The 24734-nt window shown below is 36.6% G+C and overlaps 1 protein-coding gene across 1 annotated transcript in view; it reads left to right on the top strand.

Annotated features, from left to right (window-relative positions):
• ADAM9 (ADAM metallopeptidase domain 9) overlaps nt 1-24734 on the top strand; it is a 154241-nt gene that overhangs the window by 91123 nt on the left and 38384 nt on the right. The window contains exons 16-18 of the mRNA XM_053578640.1: nt 2975-3158; nt 17190-17270; nt 17509-17614. Coding sequence (XP_053434615.1) covers nt 2975-3158; nt 17190-17270; nt 17509-17614 — 371 coding nt within the window. The remainder of the gene's footprint in view (nt 1-2974; nt 3159-17189; nt 17271-17508; nt 17615-24734) is intronic.

Below are 24734 nucleotides of genomic sequence, written 5' to 3'. Positions count from 1 at the left end.
TTAAACATTTTTGGCAAGAATGCTTCATAAGTGATCCATTATATCAAGGAGTCACTTAATGCTGGATTGTCTAATTCCTGTTAGTGACACTAAATGGCACTGACCAGAACTTACTGTTGTAAAGTTATGTTTTTTCCACTAAAGCTATGAGTTAATATATTGAGTGATTTTACCATATCAGTGTCCAGCCCCTATCAAAGTTTCATTTCATGGATGATCCTTGTCTGAAGCAATTTTTTTATTGAGGGTCGTAATAGAATTTTCTTTTATTAACACAAGCGTCTCTTCTTAGCTTTGTTGTCTGTTTGCATTTCGTATTTTGTGAGCTGCCTATGTGCATCTTAGATAATTTTTCTATTGAAGTGATTATTGTATTCTTAATGATTTGTAACAGCTGTTCATATATTAAGAATATTCTCCCTTTACCCAGTATTTTTCAGCCATTACCTGACGGCACACTTGAACTTACAGTTAAACTTCTGTGGCACACTTAAGTTGATCAAAAAAATAGTAAAAAAAAAAGAATATACTTACTGTGCTTTGAACTCCTTTAGAAAATAATTTACATGTTCTCAGCAACCTAAGATCCTCTTATGGCACACTGAAAATCACTGCCTTTACTCTTTACTGTATCACCAAGACTATATATGAGATACTAAATGTATCATAGCAATATGAATTTTGGTAGGCTTTTTTTTTTTTTTTGAGGCAAAGTCTCACTTTGTTACCCTCTGTAGAGTGCTGTTGCGTTATAGCTCACAGCACCCTCCAACTCTTGGATTCAAGTGATTCTCTTGCTTCAGCCTTCCAAGTAGTCCAAGTAGTTGGGACTATAGGCGCCCACCACAGCGCTGGGCTATTTTGAGAGAAAAGGTCTTGCTCTTGCTCAGGCTGGTCTTGAATCTGTGAGCTCAGGGCAATCCACCTGCCTCCGCCTCCCAGAGTGCTAGGATTATAGGCATGAGCTACTATGCCTCGCCAAATTTTGGTAGGCTTTAATAGTTGTTAATTGAGGCCTATTTTATGCTGTGCTTTGTTTTAGAAGTTTTTGTATCTAATTTCACCAACTATGTGAGATAGGCATTCTTTATTTCCTTTTTTCAGGTGGGAAGAAACATAAGCTCAGAAAGCTTAAGCACTTTATTTAGGTGAGATAGCAAATAAGAGCTGACATAAGGGCTTGGTGCCTATGGCTCAAGTTGCTAAGGCGCCATTCACATACACCTGAGCTGGTGGGTTCAAATCCAGCCCGGGCCTACCAAACAGCAATGACAGCTGCAACCAAAAAAAAGAAAAAAATAGCTGGGCGTTCTGGTGGGTGCCTGTAGTCCCAGCTACTTGGGAGGTGGAGGCAGGAGAATCGCTTGAGCCCAGGAGTTGGAGGTTGCTGTGAGCTGTGATGCCACAGCACTCTACCCAGGGCCACAGCTTGAGGCTCTGTCTCAAAAAAAGCTGACATAAGAATCAATATAAAGTTGGGACTAAATTATTAATTTAATCTTAAATGCAGGATAGAGGGGAAATGAAGATTTAGGAGCCCATGGAAAAATTAAGTACGAGTTTTAGTGATATATTTAAGGGCATCAGTAATACCATGTAGTTACCATAAAAGGTGTTGTAATATTGGGCTTAATGGAATTATAATATCTAGAATAAAAAAGAGCTCCATTTTTTTTTTTTTTTTTTTTTTACTCTTTAGACTTTTCCCTGAAATTTTATGCTCCATTCTGAGTACTATGCTTCAGGAGGCAGGGAGGGAAAATGAAATATATTTAGAAGGAGCTTCCTTGTTGTGTGGAAAATGATTGGAGGGCAGTGCTCTGGTGAAGTTTTTAGGAGCTACATAATAGTTGTTATAAATAGCTGCCATGTGAAAGAAGGAAAAGATGTTACCTGTGTGGTCTTACATGGAAGATCTGGGACAAATGTGGAGAAGGTATAAGGAGATAAGATTTTAGCTCAGTGAGTAAAAGGATCTTATGACAGCTAGAATGGAAGTTTCAGGAGGTGGTGAGTTACAGATCCTGGGAAAAAACATCCTGCAGTAACTTGGCAGTGATATCATAGAGCAGATTGAAGATGCAGACTAGATGCTTGGGTCATATGACATGTCAGTTAAACAGGAAATTTCAATAGAGAATCATCAAAATTGATAATTAAGGTGCTTAGGGTAAAGGATGTTGGAAGGGCATTCAACTCACACAGCCTTCGCAATAAGAATTATAGTCAAGGACATTGAATTAGTGAATTAATGAGTTAATTAATTCTTTAAATAAGTAGCTAAGAGTTACTTAGCTCTTCTCCTCTGCCTTGGTAGCCAGGGCAGAGGAGAAGAATCCTTTCTTACTTATTTTACATTACGGAATCTGATTTCTTCTTATAACTGTGAGAAGACACAATTGAATTTTGTTGTTGCCATGTTATTTTCTGAATGATAGCATTTATAAAATTATATCATATTTATAAACAACTGCCTTGGTCCAAGGGTGTTCATCTTATTTATTTTTTTTTTCTGTCTCACATTGGAAGAAGAGTTATCTTGGGTGATGTGTTAAATAAATAAACACTAACAAAAGCTAATGGGGGGAGGTCCATGCATAATTTTCATGATATCCAACACCACAGATAAGTGAAACAGGCCTCAAAAAATCTACATGCAGCCCTTGGGTGACAGATTGGACACCCTATCTCTTTTGAGCCCTAGGTAGATAGTGGGAAGGGATTAGGTGTAGGGAAAAGGAGAATCAGCACCACCCGCTACTCTTAATAATTTACATCTTAGCATCCACTTATCTATTTTTTCCCTTCTTTGTAATATTTAAAGAGAGCTGCTTTGATGTCTGTTGCTCTCATACTTTCTTTGTTGAGATTCTCTTCAGCTAAATAGCAGTAACTCTATATACAACTATATAATTTTCCTTTTGTGTAAACACTGGATGCATTTTATGTTTGCATTATTTCTTTGTCTCTATAGGAATGCTTTGTGTGGAAAGCTTCAGTGTGAGAATGTGCAAGAGATGCCTGTATTTGGAATTGTACCTGCTATTATTCAAACACCTAGTCGAGGCACCAAATGTTGGGGTGTGGATTTCCAGCTAGGATCAGATGTTCCAGATCCTGGGATGGTGAATGAAGGCACAAAATGTGATTCTGGAAAGGTAATCAAAATGTTTTCTATTTACAAAGTAAAATGAAAGAAATCATTATACAAAGTAAGTGTTTTTGTTCACTGATTATAAAAGAAATTCATATTTATTGTAGAAAGTAAAAAAAAAAATACAAAGCCACCAAGAAGAAAATTAAGAACAACTATGATTTTAACATCCCAGATTTCCTTATTGGAGTCAGATAGTAGTATTTTCTACTTTGCAATATACTGTGAATATTTTCCTCTCCTGATGTGCTATAACCTATTAGTCAGTTTTCTGTTACTGGGACACTCTGGCAATGCCCAGGATTCTGAGTGTGTTTGTGGGTACGTATGTGTGTCTGTGCCCTGGAACTCTGGCCTCAGCTGTTTGGATCAGATAGTACAGAGTTATGCAGTTGGTGACATATTACCAGTGATACTATATAAGGAGATACTCTGGGCCAAATTAATTTTTAGGGAGAACATTTAATCAAGAGAAGTAATTGAGAGTGAGAGTAGAATTCTTTTTTTTTTTTTTTATAGAGACAGAGTCTCACTTTATAGCCCTCGGTAGAGTGCCGTGGCATCACACAGCTCACAGCAACCTCCAACTCCTGGGCTTCAGCGATTCTCTTGCCTCAGCCTCCCGAGTAGCTGGGACTACAGGCGCCCGCCACAACGCCCGGCTATTTTTTGGTTGCAGTTAAGCCGGGGCAGGTTTGAACCTGCCACCCTTGGTATATGGGGCCAGCGCCTTACCGACTGAGCCACAGGCGCTGCCCAAGAGTAGAATTCTTTGAGAGATGCCATGAAGTAGGAGCTAAGCTAAAATGGCTGTGACAAGCTGTAGCCACATACAGGAGATACAAAACCGCGCAGAGGTGTATAGAGGATGTGAAAGAAGAGAGAGAGAATAAGAGAACGTAACTGTCTAAAATCATGTAGTCCATGGAGAGACAGATGGGTGGACCTTCAAGTTACCTCCATTTCTACCAAGTTCTCAGTTCCAATTCTGTTCCTTGCTTCTTTTTACAAAAAGACCCACATTTTTGTGCCTGTCTTTGCAACTAAATAAACTTGACCATTGAAACTATTATAAACAATACTGAGACAAATGGCTTTGTAAATAAACATTTCAGAATTGTTTATCTTGAATGTTCTCTGACAACATGGTATACATATTTTTAACATTTTAGGTACAGGTTTGCCAAACTCTTTGGACAAGTTTTTATTAGTTTACCTTCCAACCAGTTGTATGTATATGTTTTAAGTACTCCATACCATAGCCAGAATTAGTAGTTACTTTAAAGGTTTTGGTGATTTCCTTTTTAATTTTACTCTTTCTTATTAGTGAAGTTGAATATTTTTGTTTATATAAATACTTTCCTTCTTTTGTGATTTCCCAAAATGTTCTTTGTTCATTTAAAAATTAGATTGCCTTTCCTACTGATTTTAAAGAACTTTAACTTATGTCATATGATGTATGTACTTACTATATATATAGAGATAATATTTTTGCCCATTTTATTGGTCTCTTCTTTTTTTTGGTTTCAATATTTTTTTCAGGTCTACATTTTTATGCACTCAAATCTGTTATTTCTTTTTTTTTCTTTCTTTCTTTTTTATTGAGACAGAGCCTCACTTTCTTGCCCTCTGTAGAGTGCTGTGTCGTCATAACTCATAACAACTTCAAACTCTTAGGCTATAGTGATTCTCTTGCCTCAGCCTCTCTGGTATATAGCCTAATAGCCCTCCACAACACCTGGCTATTTTTTTTTTTTGTTGTTGTTGTTTGGGCTGGGTACAGCTGGTTTTGAACCCACCAGCCCTGGTGCATGTGGCTGGTGTCACTGAGCTATGGGTGCCCCCCAAATCTGTTATTTCTTTTTTATGATTTCTACCTTTGTTTACATAGTTTGGAAGACCTTTCTCATTATGTTTTCAGATCATTATTCTCTTCTATTTTCTAGTATATTTTTTTGTTTCTTATTTTAATTGCTTTATTGCTTTAATACAGTGGAATATTTCCTTTTTAACTTTTATTTTTTTTCCATGCTCTTTTCTTTTTTCTTTTTGTTTCCTTGCTTTGTTGTTGTTGAGACAGAGTCTCACCCTAGGCCCTGAGCAGACTGCAGTGGCGTCATAGCTCACTGCAACCTCAGACTCGGGCTGTGGGCATCTCTTTGTCTCAGCCTCCAGAAGCCGCTGGGTTTATAGGCACTCCCCATGGCGCCCGGTTGGGTTTTTGTTTTTCTTTTATGAATTGGGTCTCACTCTCGCTCAGGCAAGACTTGAACTCCTGAGCTCAAGCAATTCTCCTTCCTCGGCCTCCCACAGTGCTGGGATTACAGGTGTGAGCCACTACGCCTGGCACAGTGGAATATTTTTGTGTGTGGCATAAAATATGGGGTTGATGTACAGTTTTTCTTTCCATTATTTATTAGTTCCTATAAGTTACATGCAAACTGCTAATGTCCTTTTTTCAGAATAGTTTATCATTTGCCTTAACTTCAATTATAATCTCCGTTAATTTGAAATCCAACTGGAATTACTTATTAAGTTGCATGTGTACTTGGCCTTGATTTCTGGCTTTTCTCTTCATGCCCACTGGTCTGTGTGAACACTCATGTGTTGGTCCTGCCTTATTTTAGATTGGATGGCTTTATAATAATATTTTTTCTATCTAGTGGTACAAGTGCCCCCTCATCTTTTTTTCATAGTTTCCTTGACTATTTTCCTTCCTTTATTATTTCAGATGAAGTTAAGATTTTTTTGTCAAGATTAAAAAAAAAAGGCACTGTAATTTTAATTGGAATGACATTAAATTTATACATTTCTTATGGGGGAAGGTGAGATTGACATTTTTACATCATTGAGTTTTTTGTAGGAGAATATGATATGTCTCTCCATTATGCTTTCTTTAAAAAAATTTAATTTTTAATTGACATAGACTAATACATATTTATTTGGTGCATAGTGGTATTCTGAGACACATAATGCGTACTGATTAGATAGGGCGATTAGCGTGTCCTCTCCTCATTTCCTTGTGTTGGGAACATTTGATATCCTCCTTGTAGCTATTTGAAACTGTATAATATATTGTTATTAACTATAGTCATCGTACAGTGGTATAGAACACTAAAACTTATTCCTCCTATCTAACTGTAATTTTGTATCTTTTGAAAAATCTCCCTGGGCGTCCTTTATTCTATTTTTTGATTAGTTTTATTCCTAAGTATTTGTGACATGAATAGAGGCCCTTTCTCTTATTTTTCTAATTTGTTATATTTTTGAGTTATCTTGTTTTGGTAAGAATAGCTATTTTGTTTATATCTTTGACTAGTTATTATTATTCATAAAAACATTTATTTGTATGTTTTTACTGTTACATATTTTTGTTACTGAATTTTTTTTGGTAAACTGTCATTATCTATAAATGATAAAATGTTGATTTCTTTATTTTTTTTTTTTTGCAGTTTTGGCTGGGGCTGGGCTTGAACCTGCCACCCCCGGTATGTGGGGCTGGCACCCTACTCCTTGAGCCACAGGTGCCACCTCAAAATGTTGATTTATGAAATTTACAATTTGGATTTATTTTTCTTGTATAATTGCAGTGTTAGACCTTTAAGAATAATTTTATATAATAAATATTCGGTTTTCCTTTGTCCTTTTCCTGAGGATGGACTGAGAATGCACATAGTTTCCCAAGGTTGTACGGTCATCCCTTGATATATATACATGGAGGACTGGTTTTAAAAACCCCTGCTGATACCAAAATCCATGGATGTTCAAGTTCCTTCTATAAAATGGCATCGTATTTGTATATATCCTCTACACATCCTCCGGTGTACTTCATTTATTAATTTTAAGACAGAGTCTCATTCTGTCATCCAACTAGTGTGCAGTGGTGTTGTAACAGCTCAACACAACCTCAGACTCCTAGGCTCAAGTGATTTTCCTGCCTCAGCCTCCCAAGTAGCTGGGATTATAGTTTCCCAGCTAATTCTTCTATTTTTAGTGAAGACAGGGTCTTACTCTTGCTTAGGCTAGTCTTAAACTCTTGGCCTTAAGCAGCCCTTCCATCCTGGCTTCCAGAGTGTTAGGATTACAGGCATGAGCCATCACACCCGGCCTCCACTGTACACGTCACATCATCTCTAGATTATACATTATAATACCTAAAACAATGTGTATGCCATATAAATAGTTGTTATATTATGTTGTTTTTTATTTGCATTATTTTTAGTTGTATTATCATTTTTCATTTATTTATTTTTTGAATATTTTTGGTCTGTGGTTGGTTGATTCTGTGGCTGCAGAGCACATGGATATTGAGGGCTAACTGTGTATGATTTTGGCTATTGGCTTGAGGTAGGTAGTATTTATTATTTAAGTGAAGTATATTTTTAGTCTTAATATGAATGAAACAAGAATGAGTTTAAAGTTTTATAAGTAGGGTTTTTTTTTTTTTTTTTTTTTTGAGGCAGAGTCTCAAACTGTCCTCTGGGTAAAGTGCCATGGCATCATAGCTCACAGCAACCTCCAACTCTTGGGCCCAAGCAATCCTCTTGCCTCAGTTTTCTATTTTTAGTAGAAAAAGGGGTCTCACTTTTTGCTCAGGCTGGTCTCGAACCTGGGAGCTCAATCAATCCACCTGCCTCGGCCTCCCAGTGTGCTAGGATTATAGGTGTGAGCCACTATGTCTGGCCGTTTTATAAGTAGTTTTTGATAGCTATTGAAATAATTATCATTTCCTTTTGATCTATTGATGTGCTGGGTTATATTAATAAATTCATTAACTTTAAACTATCTTTATATTCCTGGAGTGAACACTGAGAATGCTGTATTTTTCTTTTGATGTGTTTCTGGATTCTACGTATTTCCTGGTGAATATATTTTTATATTTCCAAAGTTGTATTCTTAGGATGTTATTAAATGTATAAAATTTTACTCTGTGATTATAGTCAGCATTCTTTAGTCTCATCAAAGCTCAGCTAATAATGAATTAAAAACATAAAGGAAATTTATTAATTTAAGCCATAGGGTCAAAAAAACCTTTGGAATTCAGGCCCTCAGATAATGTTCCTGTAAGTTTCCCATTTTTTTTTTTTTTTAACCTGTGTTCCTCTCTTACTGGCTTTATTCCTTTCTGCTGCACATAGACCACTAACATCACAGCAGAGAAGAACATAGTTCTGTTTGGTGAATGCCCATGAAGGGAGGGAGGGGTGTTACTGCTCCAATGAGAAGTCAGGGCGTCTTAGAAAAGGACTGTGGCTCCCAGTGGGAAGGGTCAGTCACCACACACAGAGGGAGAAAGCAGGGGACTACTAGGACTTGAGCTGCAAATTTTATCGTGTGCTTAACCTGTGACTATGAGAGGAAGTAAGGACTTAGATAAATACACTAGAAAAAAAAATGATGTGGGAAAGTATGTTGAGTAGAAAGAAACAAACCAATAAAACAAAATCATAAAAACCACTACAGTCAAATCTCATTCTAGTTTCTCCATGTGTTGTAGTTTCACACAACAGAAGTCAGGCATTGGTGGGAGTGTCTTAGCCTGCTCAGGCTATGCTAAAAAGGGTGGTTTAAAAACGAAATTTGTTTCTCACAGTTCTGGAGGCTGAGAAGTCCACGATCAAGATGCTGGCAAGGTAGATTTGCTTTTGAGGCCTCTTCTCTTGGCATGTAGACAGTGGTCATCTCATTGTGTGCTCACCTTCACTGTCCAGAGAGAGAGAAGAGAGAGGAAGAGAGAGAGAGAGGAAGAGAGAGAGAGCAAGAGAGAGGAAGAGAGACAGGAGAGAGAGAACGCTGTCTGGGGTTTCTTCTAGAGACAGAGTCTCACTTTGTAGCCCTTGGTAGAGTGCCGTGGCCTCATGGCTTGCAGCAACCTCCAGCTCTTGGGCTTAGGCGATTCTCTTGCCTCAGCCTCCCAAGGAGCTGGGACTACAGGTGCCCGCCACAACGCCTGGCTATTTTTTTGTTGCAGTTTGGCCAGGGCAGGGTGAACCCGCCACCCTCAGTATATGGTGCCAGTGCCCTACTCCCTGAATCACAGGCACCGCCCTGGGGTTTCTTCTTTAGGGATACTAATCCTATTTGGCCAGGACCCCAGCATCATGACCTTGTCTAATCCTATTCACCTCCCAAAGGCCCCATCTCCAAATATAATCATTTTGGAAGTTATGAATTTCAGCGGACAGAAGCACTCAGTTCATGGCAGGGGGCCTCCTGAATGGACCTTGTAGAAAAGGACAACGTTCACTCGTGCTTCAGGCCAGTGTAGCTTTGTTTTGCATTGTACATCCATTAAGTGTGCTAAAAGTTTGTTTCCTTTCAACATTTTGCACATATCAGTTGTTTGGGGGACTGTTTTTTTTTTTTTTTTTTTTGCTGTAGGCACGAGTGAGAAATATATGTCAATGTATTAGTTAGGCTTCTCTAGAGAAACACACATAGGATAATGTGTCTGAGTGTGTGTGTATTTATTTATTATAAGCAGTTAGCTTATGCAATTATGGGAGCTAAAAAGTCCCAAGATCTGCAGTTGGTAAGCTGGAGACTTAGGAGTGTCAGTGTTCCAGTTCCAGTTCCAAGGACTGAGAAGCAGGAGAGCTGATGGTGTAGTTCAGTCCAAAGGTTTGCAGGCTGGAGACCTCGTAAGAGCCACTGCTTGAGTTCACATCTGAATGCAGGAAAAACTGATGTCTCAGCGTTAATACAGGCAGGCAGGAGATTTAATACCTTTTATTTGGAGGATGCTCAGCCTTTTAGTAATAGTTCTATTCAGGCCTTCAACTGATTAGATGAAGCCCACTCACATTAGGGAGGGCAATCTGCTTTATTTAGTCAACTGATTTAAATTTTAAATTCATTCAAAGCACCCTTACAGAAACAACTAGAGAAATGTTTGGCCAAGTATCTGGGCACCCCATGGCCCAGACAGGTTGACACATAAAATTAACCATGATAGTCAGTTGTTTCAGTTTTATAATGTTCATAGTAAAAAAATAATTGGGAAAAAATCTGCAAAAAATGGCAGGTTACAATATTAATTTATCTTTTTCTTGGCCCACACCTCTCAAAAGGCAAAAGAATAAATAGGAAATAAACCCCTAAGTAAAAAATATAGGAGATCATTAGTAGATAAAAATTTCAGGAAATTGTGTAAAACTGAAAGAGGATGGAGCTTATTTCAGCAGAGTAGTGGAATCTATAACTTAAAATGCAGAGAGGGTGTCAGTGAGGTGACTGCCTCTTAGCTTAGAGACCTGAGGAGACTGGAAGTACCGGACATACGAGTGGGGTGAAGCCTGGTGCTGAAAAGAGAATTACTCTTAGTCTACATTTGGGGAGGGTAGCCCCTCAGCCCACTGTTTTTCCTATCCTGTCAACAAGACCTCAGTAGCCAGTTGCCTATTCTTTGAGGTAGGTGATTAAGAGATTAAATTTTTGCCATTGTTTTTGGTCATTCTCCTGTGAGATGCCCGTCTTTCTATTCTTACCATAGTACAATTTCCTTTTCTTTTCTTTCTTTCTTTTTTTTTTTTCTTGAGACAGAGTCTCATTCTGTTTCCATGTGTAGAGTTCTATGGCATCACAGCTCACAGCAACCTCAAACTCTTGGGCTTAAGCAATCCTCTTGCCTCAGCCTCCCAAGTAGCTGGAATTACAGGCGCCTAATGCATTGGCTGGTTAGGTTTTCTATTTTTTAGTAGAAATGGGGTCTCACTCTTGCTCAGGCTAGTCTTGAACTCCTGAGCTCAAGCAATTCCACCTGCCTTGGCCTCCCATAGTGCTGGAATCACAGGCATGAGCCACTGTGCCCGGCCCACAGTTTCCTTTCATGCACCTGTAGATGAACTCTAGAGGGATTGCTACATAGAGGAGGACAGTTCTCCAGGAAGCTGCATGGAATGACAAAGACAGAAGATGGGAAAGAAAAGATAAAAGTCTGAGAGAATAAACTAAAGAGGTTTAAATCTCTAGAGAAATAACACAGGGAAAATGAACAATTGTGAAATGTCAGAGTACTGGTGAAGAAAAATCCTAAAAGCATCTGGAGAAACCCCAAACAAATCAAAACTGGTCACATACAAAGAAATGAGATTTAGAACCAGATTGTGGGAAATAGGGGAGCTATACTTTCATGTTTCTGAAAAATTCTCAACCTAGAATTCTGTCTAAGAGGATATAAGTGAGATGTTTAGAGAATCAAAACATTTACCTTTATTCATTCTTTCTTAGGTAATCATCTAGTAATGTTCTAACAAATAAAGTAAACCAAGAGTAGAAAGAATTGCAACCCGGGGATCAGAAGACTATCAAAGTGAAATTACAAAGTAGCAGCTGTGTACAGAGTCAGGAGAGCAATCAGTTCAGATTGGAGAAAGATAACCCTGCAAGGAAGTTTCTAGAGAAAGATGGAATATTAAAGCGGAAATGAAACATTAACTGATTTGAGGGGAAAATGTTGAGGACATGCAAAGGCCAGTTCTGTAAGAAAAAAGGCAAGTTTCATCAGTAGGAAAGCTCTTTGAGAGAGAGAGGAAAGATATAGAGGGTGCCAAAAAATGTGTGCACATTTTAAAAAAGGAAAAAGAACTTCTTAAATTATAATTCTCAACAGTATTATACTGATAACGAAAGATGAATACAAGTCACATTTGAGCACCTTTTGTAATTACAGAAGTAAAATGTGACTTGAGTATTACATTTTTTTTTTTTTTAATTGTTGGGGATTCCTTGAGGGTACAAGAAACCAGGTTACACTAATTGCATTTGTTACAATCGTGTCTTGCCCCCAAAAGGTTTAGCACACACCAAGACCCCCCCCCCGCAACACCTCCCTCCCACTCCTCTCTCTGCTCTTCCTTTCCCCACCCCAACCCACAATTTTAAAAGTTTTTTTCTTTCTTAAAATGTGCATATATATTTTTTGCACCCTCTTTACTTAAAGTACTTAGCTTTTAAATCAACAGTATTTCCATTAGAATTATTGGTAAATGACACTTTTTACTCCTCACTTTTTGTGTTTCTTTGTAACATTCCTGGCCTCAGTCTGATCCTCCTTCACTTCTTTGCAAGGGAGGCAAAGTGATTGATGAAGTTGATGAATGTGGGAAAAGACCCCTGGCAAGGAAGCCTCGGCTCCCTGCCCTCTCTTTTCACCGTCTGCCTGCAGAGAGGGTGTTTGCAAGTCTATTCTCTTAACCACAGAGTAAATTTAGCAGGTCAGGATCTGCTTCTGTGTCGAGAGGCTTGTGGTTGTCCTGGACAGCTAAGTTGGCTTCTGGGGTATGGTACTAGGAAGTTTATTTTTGCTGTGTACTTAAGTCATTTTAAATGCTTTACTAGTAACTTCCATCTCCAATTGTTAGCTTATTCTGCTTTCTCTCTCCTGATCCTGAACTTATTCATTGAATAGTGAGGTGTTGTGTACTGACCCAGTACATACCATAATATTAGTGATGTAAATATTAAGCAGTAGTTACTTTGAGAAGTCGAGGATGGATATTGTGAATTGTGTAAGAAAGCAGAATTCTTATCTATCATAATCTATGTTACGAGATTAGATAAGAATGGACTAGGAAGCTGTTTTGTAATAAGTCTTAAGCACATTTTGATTTTGGGCGTATATTGTTTTGATTTAAAAATTAAATGAGAAAGCTAAGGGCAACTGTACCTTGTTTTTTAAAAGAGATGTTGGAGATGTTCTTCTAATTTGATGGAGAATAGCGCGGCACTGACATTGACAGGTGGAGCGACTCTTCTTTGGGGTGAACTCATGATGGGGGTGATGCAGTTGACCAGAATGCTTGGTTACTTAAAAGTCTGCATATTAACTGAGTTGTGATATTTTCTCTGAAAATATTGCTATAACAGAAAGAATTACTAATTGCCTAGTTTGAAAATTATTAGCAACAAAATATACTTTTTTCTCTGCCAAAAAAATTACTATAAGAGAAGGTAAAAATTTTTGTGAAGGTTTACTGTGAAAATCACTGGGTGTGTTTTGCTGGCTTTAAAGGCCATCAGGTGTTCACTTTGGGCTTGTTGTAAATAATCCATGCTTACTAAGTTGACTATCGTTAGTGTTTTGGTAGATGTTCTGAGTGAATTTAAAGAGTGCATTCTTATAACATGCAGTGTTGGAAATTATATATTCAAATCTTTCTTATCCTTACAGTTTTTCTTGATGTGTTAAAGATTTAAAGGAAGGAATATCGAAGTCTTTAGTAGTTTCTGTTTTCATTTTTCCTTATAGTTATAAAAATTACATCGCTCAGAATATTGGTGCGATGTCTATAGCAATTTCTTGACTATTACATTTTAGTTGTTCATTAGATCTTGTTAATTTAAAATTCTACTTTATTTTAATGTTTTGTCTTTAATTTTACTTTGATTTAATTTGTGTAATTGATTCTTTGTTTAACTCTTTCCAGTGTCTTTTTTTTTTTTTTTTTGAGACAGCACCTCAAGCTGTGGCCCTGGGTAGAGTGCCATGGCATCATAGCTCACTGCAACCTCCAACTCCTGGGCTTAAGCAAGTCTCCTGCCTCTGCCTCCCAAGTAGCTGGGACCACAGGTGCCCACCACAACACCCGGCTATTTTTTGATTGCAGCCGTCATTGTTGTTTGACAGGCCTGGGGTGGATTTGAACCCCCACTGGCTCAGGTGTATATGGCTGGCGCCTTAGCCCCTTGAGCCACGGGCGCCGGCCTCCAGTGTCATTTTTTAAAAAAAATATTTGCCTTGTGAATAGCATATGATTAGATTTTATTGTGTACCCCAATCTAAATTTTTCTTCCTTAGAAAAATGTTGTTTTTTAAAACATGGGGCCATCACATTTTCCTTGTTAAAAAATTAAAATTATTGTATGAAAAAAGTAAAGGTCTACTGCTGATATGACACTCATTCCTATTCTTCTCAAACTTATTTTCTAGGGAAATTACTAATAAATTGCCAATTTACCTTTCAAGAAGGTATTAACAATTCTCATTAGACTAATTGTATATGAGGGTGTCTTATTTCCCCTTATTCCTGCCAACCTAAGTCTTTTTAATTCTTGGCATCCTGAAATTACAAAAAGCTTGTTTCTGTTTGCATTTCCCTGGTTGGGCATCTTTTCACATCTTTATTTGGTCCCTTTTTTTTGAAATGTTCATATTTATAGCTTTCTGCTTTTCTTATGGATTGTCATTTTACTATTTTAAGAACTTTTCATGTTTAAAGAATATTAACCATCAGTCCATTATGTCTGTTGTGCAATTTGTCATTTGCCTTTTGCCATGAACATTTTAAAATATAGAATCATGTTAATCTTAACTATTTTGTCTTATTTCATGTCATGTTTAGAAAAGATTTTTGTATCCCAACAAAAATCTCCTATGTTCTCTTTCTGTACTTTTATGATTTTATTGGGCTTTTGGCTTTTATTGGTATGGTCTAATTTATTAACATTTTATCCCATTTCTATGTCTTATTTAATGGTATTTTATTTTCTTGATATTTCTTACTTTTCTCTTGCTCTCTCGGATCTTCCAGTATGACACAAATTGTATCTTTCTGTTCTACTTGTTTTCTTTCTTTCTTTCTTTTTTTATTAAATCATACCTGTGTATATTAATGCAATCATGGGGTACCATGTGCTGGTTTTATATATAATTTGAAATGTTTTCATCAAACTAGTTAACATAGCCTTCTCTACTTGTTTTCTTAATGGCAAGGAAAACACATTCACGCTTTCCCCAACCATGTCATGGGAACTGATACTTCCTATGAAAGATACACAGCAGTCCCCAAGTTACAAACATACAACCTACATACAACTTGCACTTAGGAACAGAGGATACTACAGAAAATCTCTGAGTTATAATCTCTGAGTTAAGTTACAAACTTAAGAACAAACCTCCAGGGCCTATCTCTTTTGTAATCCAGGGACTGCTTATACTATTATTACTTCCAAAACTCCATGTACCATTTGTTTTATAGGAAAAATACTGGCTGTAAACTTTGGGTTATTATTAACATATATAGGTGTGTTAAGTAAAGGCTTTTGTCTTTCTGTATTTTATCCTGGCTGCATAGTTTTCTAACATTGCCAACAACATTTATATACAAGAAAGAACTGAAAATGCTTGGTTATGTCCCTGTCCTGATACATACTGAACTGCACGACATGCTGGTGAAGCTGTGTACCACGCATTTTACACAGCCATAGCTTGGTAACTCTTGGTTTAGTCCATAAGTCCAACATCAAATTTTTATAAAGCAGGTTGGAGTCTTTCCTTTCTGGCTTTCACCAAAGGCTGGATTATGTACAGTTTGAGCGAGCTGACAATTTGGTATTATATCAGAGCTGTATTCTTTAGGTACATATATATTTATCCAACATTTATTTAAAGGGCAAGCTAAACATAGGGTGGGGGAAAACATAGAAAAGGAGAACACGTCACCTTTATTTTTATTGCCCCAGGTGGTTCAGCTCTGGCTCCAAACTTGCATCTCGAAGTCAGTAAGTCAGAAGTCCTATAGTTAATTTCATTTGCCTCCTTGATATGCAGTGGTGATAGAAGGAAGTAGGATTTGAGAGGATGGCCTTACACTCCTACTGGGCACAGTTTATCTGTCTATTCTTTCCAGATTGGTTCTACCCATTCCATAAAGTAAACATTGTCAATCAGACATACATTTCTGTGGAGGACTTGGAATTTTCTGCTCCATAAAGTAAATCTGCCAGATATTTATACATTTCATTTTCTTCCTGTTATCTTATCTAACATGTCAAGTTTATACTGTAAATCGTTTTTGAAAGGAAAATCGTTTAACTGGTAAATAACTCCTCTAAATACTTAGGGATATACGATAAAAGAATCTGAGTTCTTTATTCAGGGTTATTGGGTGGTTAGAGAACAGATTAGAAATGGAGTTAGCTGTAGAATCTTCTGTACTTTTTGAATTTTTAATCATAAATATATTTTCTATTTAAAATTAATTGAAAATTATGAGAGGAAATAGTATTTGGAGATCCTCTGACTTTCAGTGCAATTCTGTTCACACCTCTGTAGTTTTCTTAGACCAGTAAGGATATCTTTTGATACATGTATTTCATTGTATGTTTGTTCTCTAATTATTCTTTATTTTGTTAGAGTATTTAAACATTTTTTTTTTTTTTTGGCCTAGTGACAATTTAAAGTAGCACTCAATAGTGTTAAAAATAAGGTTAGTCTTTTTTTCCTAACTTACAACAAAAGAGCAGAAAACTGAAAAATTTCTGAAGTGTTTTTAGCTAATTTCCTTTAGGTCTTTAGTTTAGTATTTTTCCTGAGATAATACTTACTTATCTGTCTTTCAATGTTTAAGACTCAGTTCTGTTTCATATCTAGAACTAGAACTAGAACTAGAATTTGTAGAACCCTGTAAGATAGTAATGAGTTATTTTCAGTAGTGCTTTTGATATGTTTATTGAGTGTCTATTGAGTGTCTGTTATTTGAGTGTCTATTGTTTGATCATTAATCATGATACTGGAGATAGGCATTATCTTGTTAACAGAATATCCTTTTATTGTTTTTAAAGCATTTTAAAAATTAAAATGAGTTTCAAATTTTATTAATTGCCCTTTTAATATTTGTTGTAATAACAATTTGTAAGAGGTATAATAGTAACAGATTTTCTATTGTTGAGTCTTCTTTATATATAGTCCTTGGATTTGCTCTATCAGGTTACTTTTTGTTTTGAAAAAATCCATTTGTGAATGCTTTACTTACGATCTTCATATCTATATTCATATGGAATGACAGATTTTAGTTTTATTTTTAGTTTTGACCTTTATAAGGCATCTTTGTCTTCTTTGATTATTAGTTCTGTGTCAATTAGTTAATTTCATTTATTTTTCTACATTTTCAAAAATATGATATAGGAATTAACCATTCCTTGAAAGTTTGAAAGAATTCTCCAAAGAAGCAGTCTCCAGCCCGATCTTTTTCTGGATATTTCTTTATTAATGTGCTCATTTTTTCTTTACTTCACTTAGTTCATTTTTTTTCAGATCTGTAGAAACTTCCAGTGTGTAGATGCTTCTGTTCTGAATTATGACTGTGATGTTCAGAAAAAGTGTCATGGACATGGGGTAGGTAATACTCTCTTTTGGTTTGTTCATGAAAGTAATACTGAATTCCCAGTGAAGATTAGAATTCCTTCGATTTTTAGATATTGGAGAATTTAGATTCCTGATAAGTTTTTCATTCTTAAAAAGCATTTCTTTGAGTTTGTATGAATTTAGTCCTTTCTCTTGGTTTCCATGCTTGAGTTGATGATACAGAGTAACATTCACAATTAACAAAAGTGGTATTTTGATTGTTTTGAAGGTGTGTAATAACAATAAGAATTGCCACTGTGAAAATGGCTGGGCTCCCCCATATTGTGAGACTAAAGGATACGGAGGAAGTGTGGACAGTGGACCTACATACAATGGCAAGTAATATCGAAGAAAATTAATATGATCTCCCAGTGGCTCAAGTCATAAATTGAGTGTTCTTATACCTCCCCTTCACTTTCCATATCACTTACACATTTAAATTATGTTGGTTCGGCCACCTAAATTCCTTTTGAATGTTTCCACTTTTTTCATCCCCATTTATAACTTTCAATATCTTGTCTGGAGTTACATAATAGCCTCTCACCGAGGCTCTTTATTTTTCATCTTGCTTCCTATAATCCATGATTCACTCTACATTGCACAGTTTTAGTGTTTTCCTTCAAGTTTTATCTCAGCGTCCTGTTTTAAATCCAGTGCTTCTGCATTGCTATTGGAATAAAGTCCACAAATCCTTAACATGGCTTAGGTGCCTTGCATGATTCCCCTCCTGCTCACCTTTTTAACCTCATTCAACTATGCTTAAGACACATTGCAACTTATTTGATTTCCTCTAATCGGTTACTCTTTTCTTTCTAGGCCTTCATGTCGTATTTTTTTTCACATTGTTGGAACTGGGCTAATTGCTTTAGTTTAGACAACATTTTCTAAAGGAAGTTTTCTCTGGCTGCCTAAGTCTGAATTAATTTGCCCCTTCTATTTGCATTCCTAGTACTGGTAGCACTATCACCTACTATAATAATTACTTGTTTATTTTTTTTATTCCCTGGTACACCTCATGCTCCTTGTTTACTAGTATCTTCCTAGCGAAAATGTGCTTTATCTTGGGTAAATACTAGGTGGAATGACTAGTTTATTTAGGAAGTATATGTTTATTCATCTTATTTTGTGAAAGTCTGTTGTGTAGTTTTATCCTTTGCACCATTGTGTAATCTTAAGTTTTGACCTTTAGCTTCTGAGTGTTTACTTTGCTGGTGGTCCATAGTGATGTTCAGCATTGAGAATAGGTAAAGGATTTCTTGTAGAGCTGGTGTCGTGGTGGTGAATTTCCTCAGTGTTTGTATATCTGCAAGTGATTTGATTTCTCCATCAATTTTGAAGCTTAGTTTAGCAGGATACAGAATGCTGGGCTGAAATTGTTTTGTTTAAGAATGTTGAAGGTGGATGACCATTCTCTTCTGGCTTGGAAAATTTCAGTTGAAAAGTCAGCTGTCATCCTAATGACTGTCTTTGTAGGTCACTTGCCATTTACTCCTGGCTGCTTGCAGAATTTTCTCTTTCATCTTGACTTTGGACAGGTTCATTATAATGCGTTTTGGAGAAGCTCTGGTAGAGTTGAGATGACCTGGGGTTCAATTTCCATGTGAAAGGATTGTGTTGTGTTCCTTAGTAAAACTTGGGAAGTTTTCATTTACAATAGTCACTAGTAGGGCTTCCATTCTTTTGGGACAATCTTTTTCCCCTTTAGGAATCCCTGTTATTTATATGTTTGAACACTTTGTGGAGTCTTGTAGTTCTCTAAGTGACTGTTCTGCTTTCTCTGTCTTCTTTTGTGCCTCTTTCACTATCTGGGTTAACTTGAAAACTTTATCCTCTAGCTCTGAGGTTCTTTCTTCTCCATGGTCTAACCTGTTTTTTATACTTTCTATTGCATTTTGCATTCCTTGATTGTCTCCTTCATTTCCTTAAGCTCAACCATACCGTCTGTATTCTATGTATCTCTCATCCATCTTTTGGATCTGTCTTTCCATTTTCTCGTCCATTCCTTTTATTGCTTTTATCATCCATTCTTTAAATTCCCTTTCTGTTAAATCCATTCATTCTTTATAGGTAGAATCTTCTGAGGTTGCTGCCTCATAGTCTCTTGGGGGAGTTGCTCTGTTTTGATTTTTCATGTTTCTCGAATTTTTCTGTTGGTTTTTCCTCATGTGTTCTTTCTTCTTGTTCACCTCCTTGTCCTCCTTTTCCTTTCTCACTTCCTCCTTTGTTTCAAATTACTTTGTTTCAGTACTTAGGTCAAAAAGAAGAGAAGGGTAAAACTCAAGCAGGGAGAAATAAGAGGAAACAAAAGAAAGAAGAAAAAGAGAGAAAAAGAAAAGGAAAAGAAGGAAATATAAATAAAAATGAAAAAGAAATAGAAAAATTCTACAGTCTGGACTTGCCAATACTATTTTCCCAGGGCCAAAGGTAGAAGGGCTCCCTAAAAATGATCTCTTAGCCTTCTCAAGCCAGACTACTGCCATGACCTCCCCGCCAGACCACAGTCATGCCACCCTAGTACTCAGTGATTAAAGAAAAGATGAAAAAGGAAAGGAAAAAAATAAGAATAATAAAGTAAGAATTGATAAATAAAATTAAAAATATAGTTGTATTGAATAAAAGAGAGAGAAGGAAAAGGAAAAAGGAAAGAAAGAAGAAAGACCAAAAGGAGGTGATACCTTAACTGTTGCATGAGTGATTTATATGAGAGAGTAGAATAGTCTCTATTAAAAAAAGAGAATGGAGAGGAGTGCAATATAGAGAGAGAATAAATGAGGCTAAAATACCTTTACCAAAAATATAGGCATCCTTGCTCTTGATGAAAATAAAAATGGAAGTAAAGAATAGAACCAACCAAATTAGCAAAAACAAAACACAACAGAACAAGAGACAAAAAGCTCAAATAGCCAAAAACAGCAGTAATCTTAGTCACATAGAAGAGAAAAAAAGTAAAAAAAATATTGAAAAAAAATTATATGTCTATACATACACACACACATATACATATATAGTGGAAGGGACCAACTTTGATAGGAATGTATATGTTGCAATATGTTGCTGAGACCAGGTGGTGCTGTATTTTTTTAAGCAGACGAAGGACATAGCTGGCAACCTCCATGGTCTTTATTCCAAACTTAGTTGCCCTTCTTGATTGCCTGATTGTTTCCTCAGCATTCAGACCTGGTGAGGTTGGGATCTTAAAGCTCCCTAGAATTATTCAGAGGCAGTTCTCACAGTGGCCCCTGATCTAGTTCCTGTGAGGTGTGGGAGTCCCTTAGCCTGTTCCAAGAGTGGAGTTCTGATCCTGGCAGGCAGAATTAAGACAACCATGCTTTAGGCCCCTACTAACACCTGCTCACAATCTCCCACCATGGCAGCCCCCTGGCTGTGGAGAACTTGTCTGTATGGCTGCCTTCCCAGCCACCAAACCTGTGGCAAATCTACTTCAACCAACTGGTATGCAGCCATCCCCCTAAACCAAACACTCCAGAAAGGCCTCCTCCTTGCTGGACCTCCCTGGCAGGGGCTAGCTGATCCAAGCAGGTTGCAATTACTCACCTAATGAGTCAGATTTCTACCTCCAGAGCACACACAGTATTCAGCTCACTACCTTCTGGCTGTGCTCCCTGAGCTATGAACCCTAGGTAAGGTTCCTATACCAGGTTTGCTTGGGTTCTCTCTTTTTCCCCAGTTATACTAGGAGAGCTCAGCTGAACAATCCTTCTGGTCCAATTTCTGCCTTTTAATTGAGTTGTTTTGATTATTGATGTGTTTATTTTATTTTAATTTTTTTGAGACGCACTCTCACTTTATCACCCTGTGTAGAGTACTGTGTCATCATCTTAGCTCACAGCAACCTCAAACTCTTAGACTCAAGTGCTTCTTCTCCTTCAGCCTCCCAAGTAGCTGGAACTACGGATTCCTGCCATGATGCCCCGCTAGTTTTTTCTATTTTGAGCAGAGACAGGGTCTTGCGTTTGTTCAGGTTGGTCTTGAACTCCTGAGTTCAAAGAATCCACCCACCTTGGCCTCCCAGAGTGCTAGGAGTATAGGCATGAGCCACTGCACCTAGCCTATTGATGTGTTTAAATTTACCATCTTAACATTTTTCTATCACTGTCTTTCTAGTGATATTGTAAGACTTAAGTGTGTTTTTATTTCTCTCTTCCTGACTTTTTGTGCCATTGTTGTCATGTATTTTACTAATACATGAGTTATAAATGCTATAAGTCATTGTTATTAATTGTGCTTTGATCCGTTGATTTCTTTAAAAGAGATTTAATAACAGAAAGAGTCTTTATATTTACCCACATATTTGCCATTCCTGGTGTTCTTCATTTCTTTTTGTGAATTTAGATTTCCATCTTTTCATTTAATTTCTGCTTGAAGGGTTTATTTTTACATTGTGTTTAATGCAACTAGCCCTGTCACAAATTTAATTTTAGTTTTTTTTGACTTTTGAAAAAGTCTTCAATTTGTTTGCCTTCCTCCTTGAGTGATAATTTAACTGGGTAAAAAATTTTGGAGTGAAATTCCTTCTTTTTACCACTGAGGATATTCCTGCATTGTCTTCTGGCTTACATTGTTGTTCCTGAAGAATCTGTTACCCTTTTCTTTGTATGTAATGTCTGTATATAAAGTGTCTTTTCCCCCTTCTGGTTGCTTGTAAGAGATTCTTTTTATCTTTGCTTTTTAGTCCTTTGTTATAATGTGTTTTGGTGTGTTTGGGATTTGTTGAGCTTTTTAGATCTATGCTTTTATAGTTTTCTTCTAATTTGGAAAATTTCTGTTCATTATTATTTCAAATATTTTTTTCTGTCTTCTTTCTCTTCTCTCCTTCAAGGACTCCAATTTTATGTTTTATTTGGCTGCTTAGGGTTCTTTCACATCTCTCTGATTAGCTCGTGATTTTTTTAATTACTCTTTTCTGTGGCTCTTTCAACATAATCTTTCTTCGGTGAGGTCTGATTTGTAATTAATTTGATCCAGTGTATTTTTTTATTGCAGACATATAGGTTTTATTTCTAGAAGTTCTGTTTGTTTCATTTTTATATCTCTTATGACTCTGTATAAATGTTTAATCTTGATTCTATTTTTTTAAAGTAATACAATACAGTTGTAATAGCTACTAATATCCTTATCTACTGTTCTATTATGCGTATGTATCATTTCTCTGTTTTGATTTTTTTCCTCCACTTTTGGGTCATATTTTCCTGCTTCTTTGTGTACCTTCTACTTTTTTTGTTTTTTTTACCAGATTCTAAAAATTGTAAATTTTACCTTGTTGGATATGACGTATTTTTGGATTTCTACTGGTGAGCTCTGTTGTTCTAGTAAGCTTAGGTTACTTGGATGTAGTTTGATCCTTTAGGATCTTTTCTTAAGCTTTTAAGGCAGGACCTGGAAAACATTTAGTTTATGGCTGATTTTGCTCCATTACTGAAGCAAAAACCTATTTATTTTGCTCAATACCACAGGAATTATAATGTTTTTTCTACTGAATTGTAACAAACATTCTTCCTTGTTCTGTGTGAGGATTTTCTCACTAATCTTTTCACAGGTCTTTTTCCAGCTTCAGGTAGTCTCTTACATGTTTACATTGATCAATTCTGAGCTGAATATTTGAGGGGAACTCTCTGCAGATCTTTTCGTTCCCCTCTCTCTGTAGGTCTTTTTCTGCTGGTCCTTTGCCTAGGAGACTCTTGTTGCCTTGGTCTGTCCAGAATACTAGCTCCATCTCTTTAACTTAGTAAACTACTGGACTTTTCTTGGGTCCACCACCCCTCAGTATGTTTGTTAACTTTTTGTTTTTTTTTTGAGACAGAGTCTCACTATGTCACCCTTAGTAGAGTGCTGTGGTGTCACAGCTCACAGCAACCTCTAACTCTTGGGCTTAGGTGATTCTCTTGCCTCAGCCTCCCAAGTAGCTGGGACTACAAGCGCCCGCCACAGTGCCTGGCTATTTCTTTGTTGCAGTTGTTTAGCTGGCCTAGGCTGGGTTCGAATTCACCACCTTCGGTGTATGTGGCTGGCACTGTAACTGTGCTACAGGCTCCGAGCCATTTGTTAACTTTTTTTAGGCTGTAAAATGGGGCAATTGTAAGACTCACTTTATTTTTTTATGCTTTTCAGTGATGATTATTTATGGTTGTCTGGTGTCCAGTGTCTTAAAAACTGTTGTTTCATATATTATATCAATTTTTCTGGTTATTTTAACTGGCAGAATAAGTCTAGTCCCTGTAACTTCGTCTTGGTGAGAAGTGAAAGTCGGAACTATGGATTTTAGTGGATGTGTTTGATTTTATCCAGTAGATGTGTTATAACTTCACTTAGTTATTTTCTAATTATTTGACATTTAAATGATTTCTAAGTTTTTGATATGCACTATTAGCATTGTAGTGTACATCTTCATGCATATGTATTATTTTCCAGGTAACAGATAAGTTTCCAGTAATGAGATTAGTTTGAAGGGTATAATCCTTTCTATGGTTCTTGGTAAAAATTCCTAATGAATGATACCTTTGTGTATTGCCACTAACAGTGTGAAGGCATTAGATTTTCCATGTAACCTTGCCAGTATTGATGCCTTGATTTAAATTTTATCTAGACATTAGTAAATATAAAATTATATGTCAAGCTTACTTTAATTTTTTTATACAGTTTGACCCTTGAATAACCTGAAGGTTAGGGTTACTGACTCCTTGTGCAGTCAAAAACTGACATATATCTTTTGACTTACCAAAAACTTAACTGGGAATAGCCTGCTGTTGACCAGAAGCCTGCCCAATAACAAACAGTTGATTAAGACATATTTTGTATGTTATAACTGTTATATTCCCTATTCTTACAATAAAGTAGAGAACAGAAATGTTACTAAGATAATCTATTAAAAAGTCAAAAAATAACAGATGTTGGTGTGTATGTGGAATAAAGAGAACATTTGTACCCAGATGATAGGAATATACAACCTTTGTGGAAAACAGGAAGGAAGTTTCTCAAAGAACTAAGTAGAGAACCACCATTTGATCCAGCAGTTCCACGACTGGGTATCTATCTACCTGAAGGAAAAGAAATCATTAAACTAAAAAGAGACAAACATGCCCTTGTATATTTATTGCAGCAGTGTTCACAATAGTAAATTTTGAGAATTAACCTATTTCTCAACAGATGATTGAATAAAGAAAATGTGGAATGTTTACACAATGGAATCTATTCAGCTATAAAAAGAATGAAATTCTCTTTTGCAGCAACATGGATGGAAGTGGAGGCCCTTATATTAAGTGAAACAACTCAGAAACAGAAAATTAATTATTGCATGTTCTCACGTACATGGCAGCTAAATAACGTGTGCACATGGATGTAGGATGCGGCACTATAGACATTGGAGACTCAGAAGGGGGAGAGTGTGCTAGCATATGTGGATGCTAAGAAATTACTTTATGGGTACAATGTACATTA

The sequence above is a fragment of the Nycticebus coucang genome, chromosome 24 (assembly GCF_027406575.1).
Source record: "Nycticebus coucang isolate mNycCou1 chromosome 24, mNycCou1.pri, whole genome shotgun sequence".
In the NCBI taxonomy this organism is placed as follows: Eukaryota; Metazoa; Chordata; class Mammalia; order Primates; family Lorisidae; genus Nycticebus; species Nycticebus coucang.
This window is presented reverse-complemented; position numbering and strand designations above follow the sequence as displayed.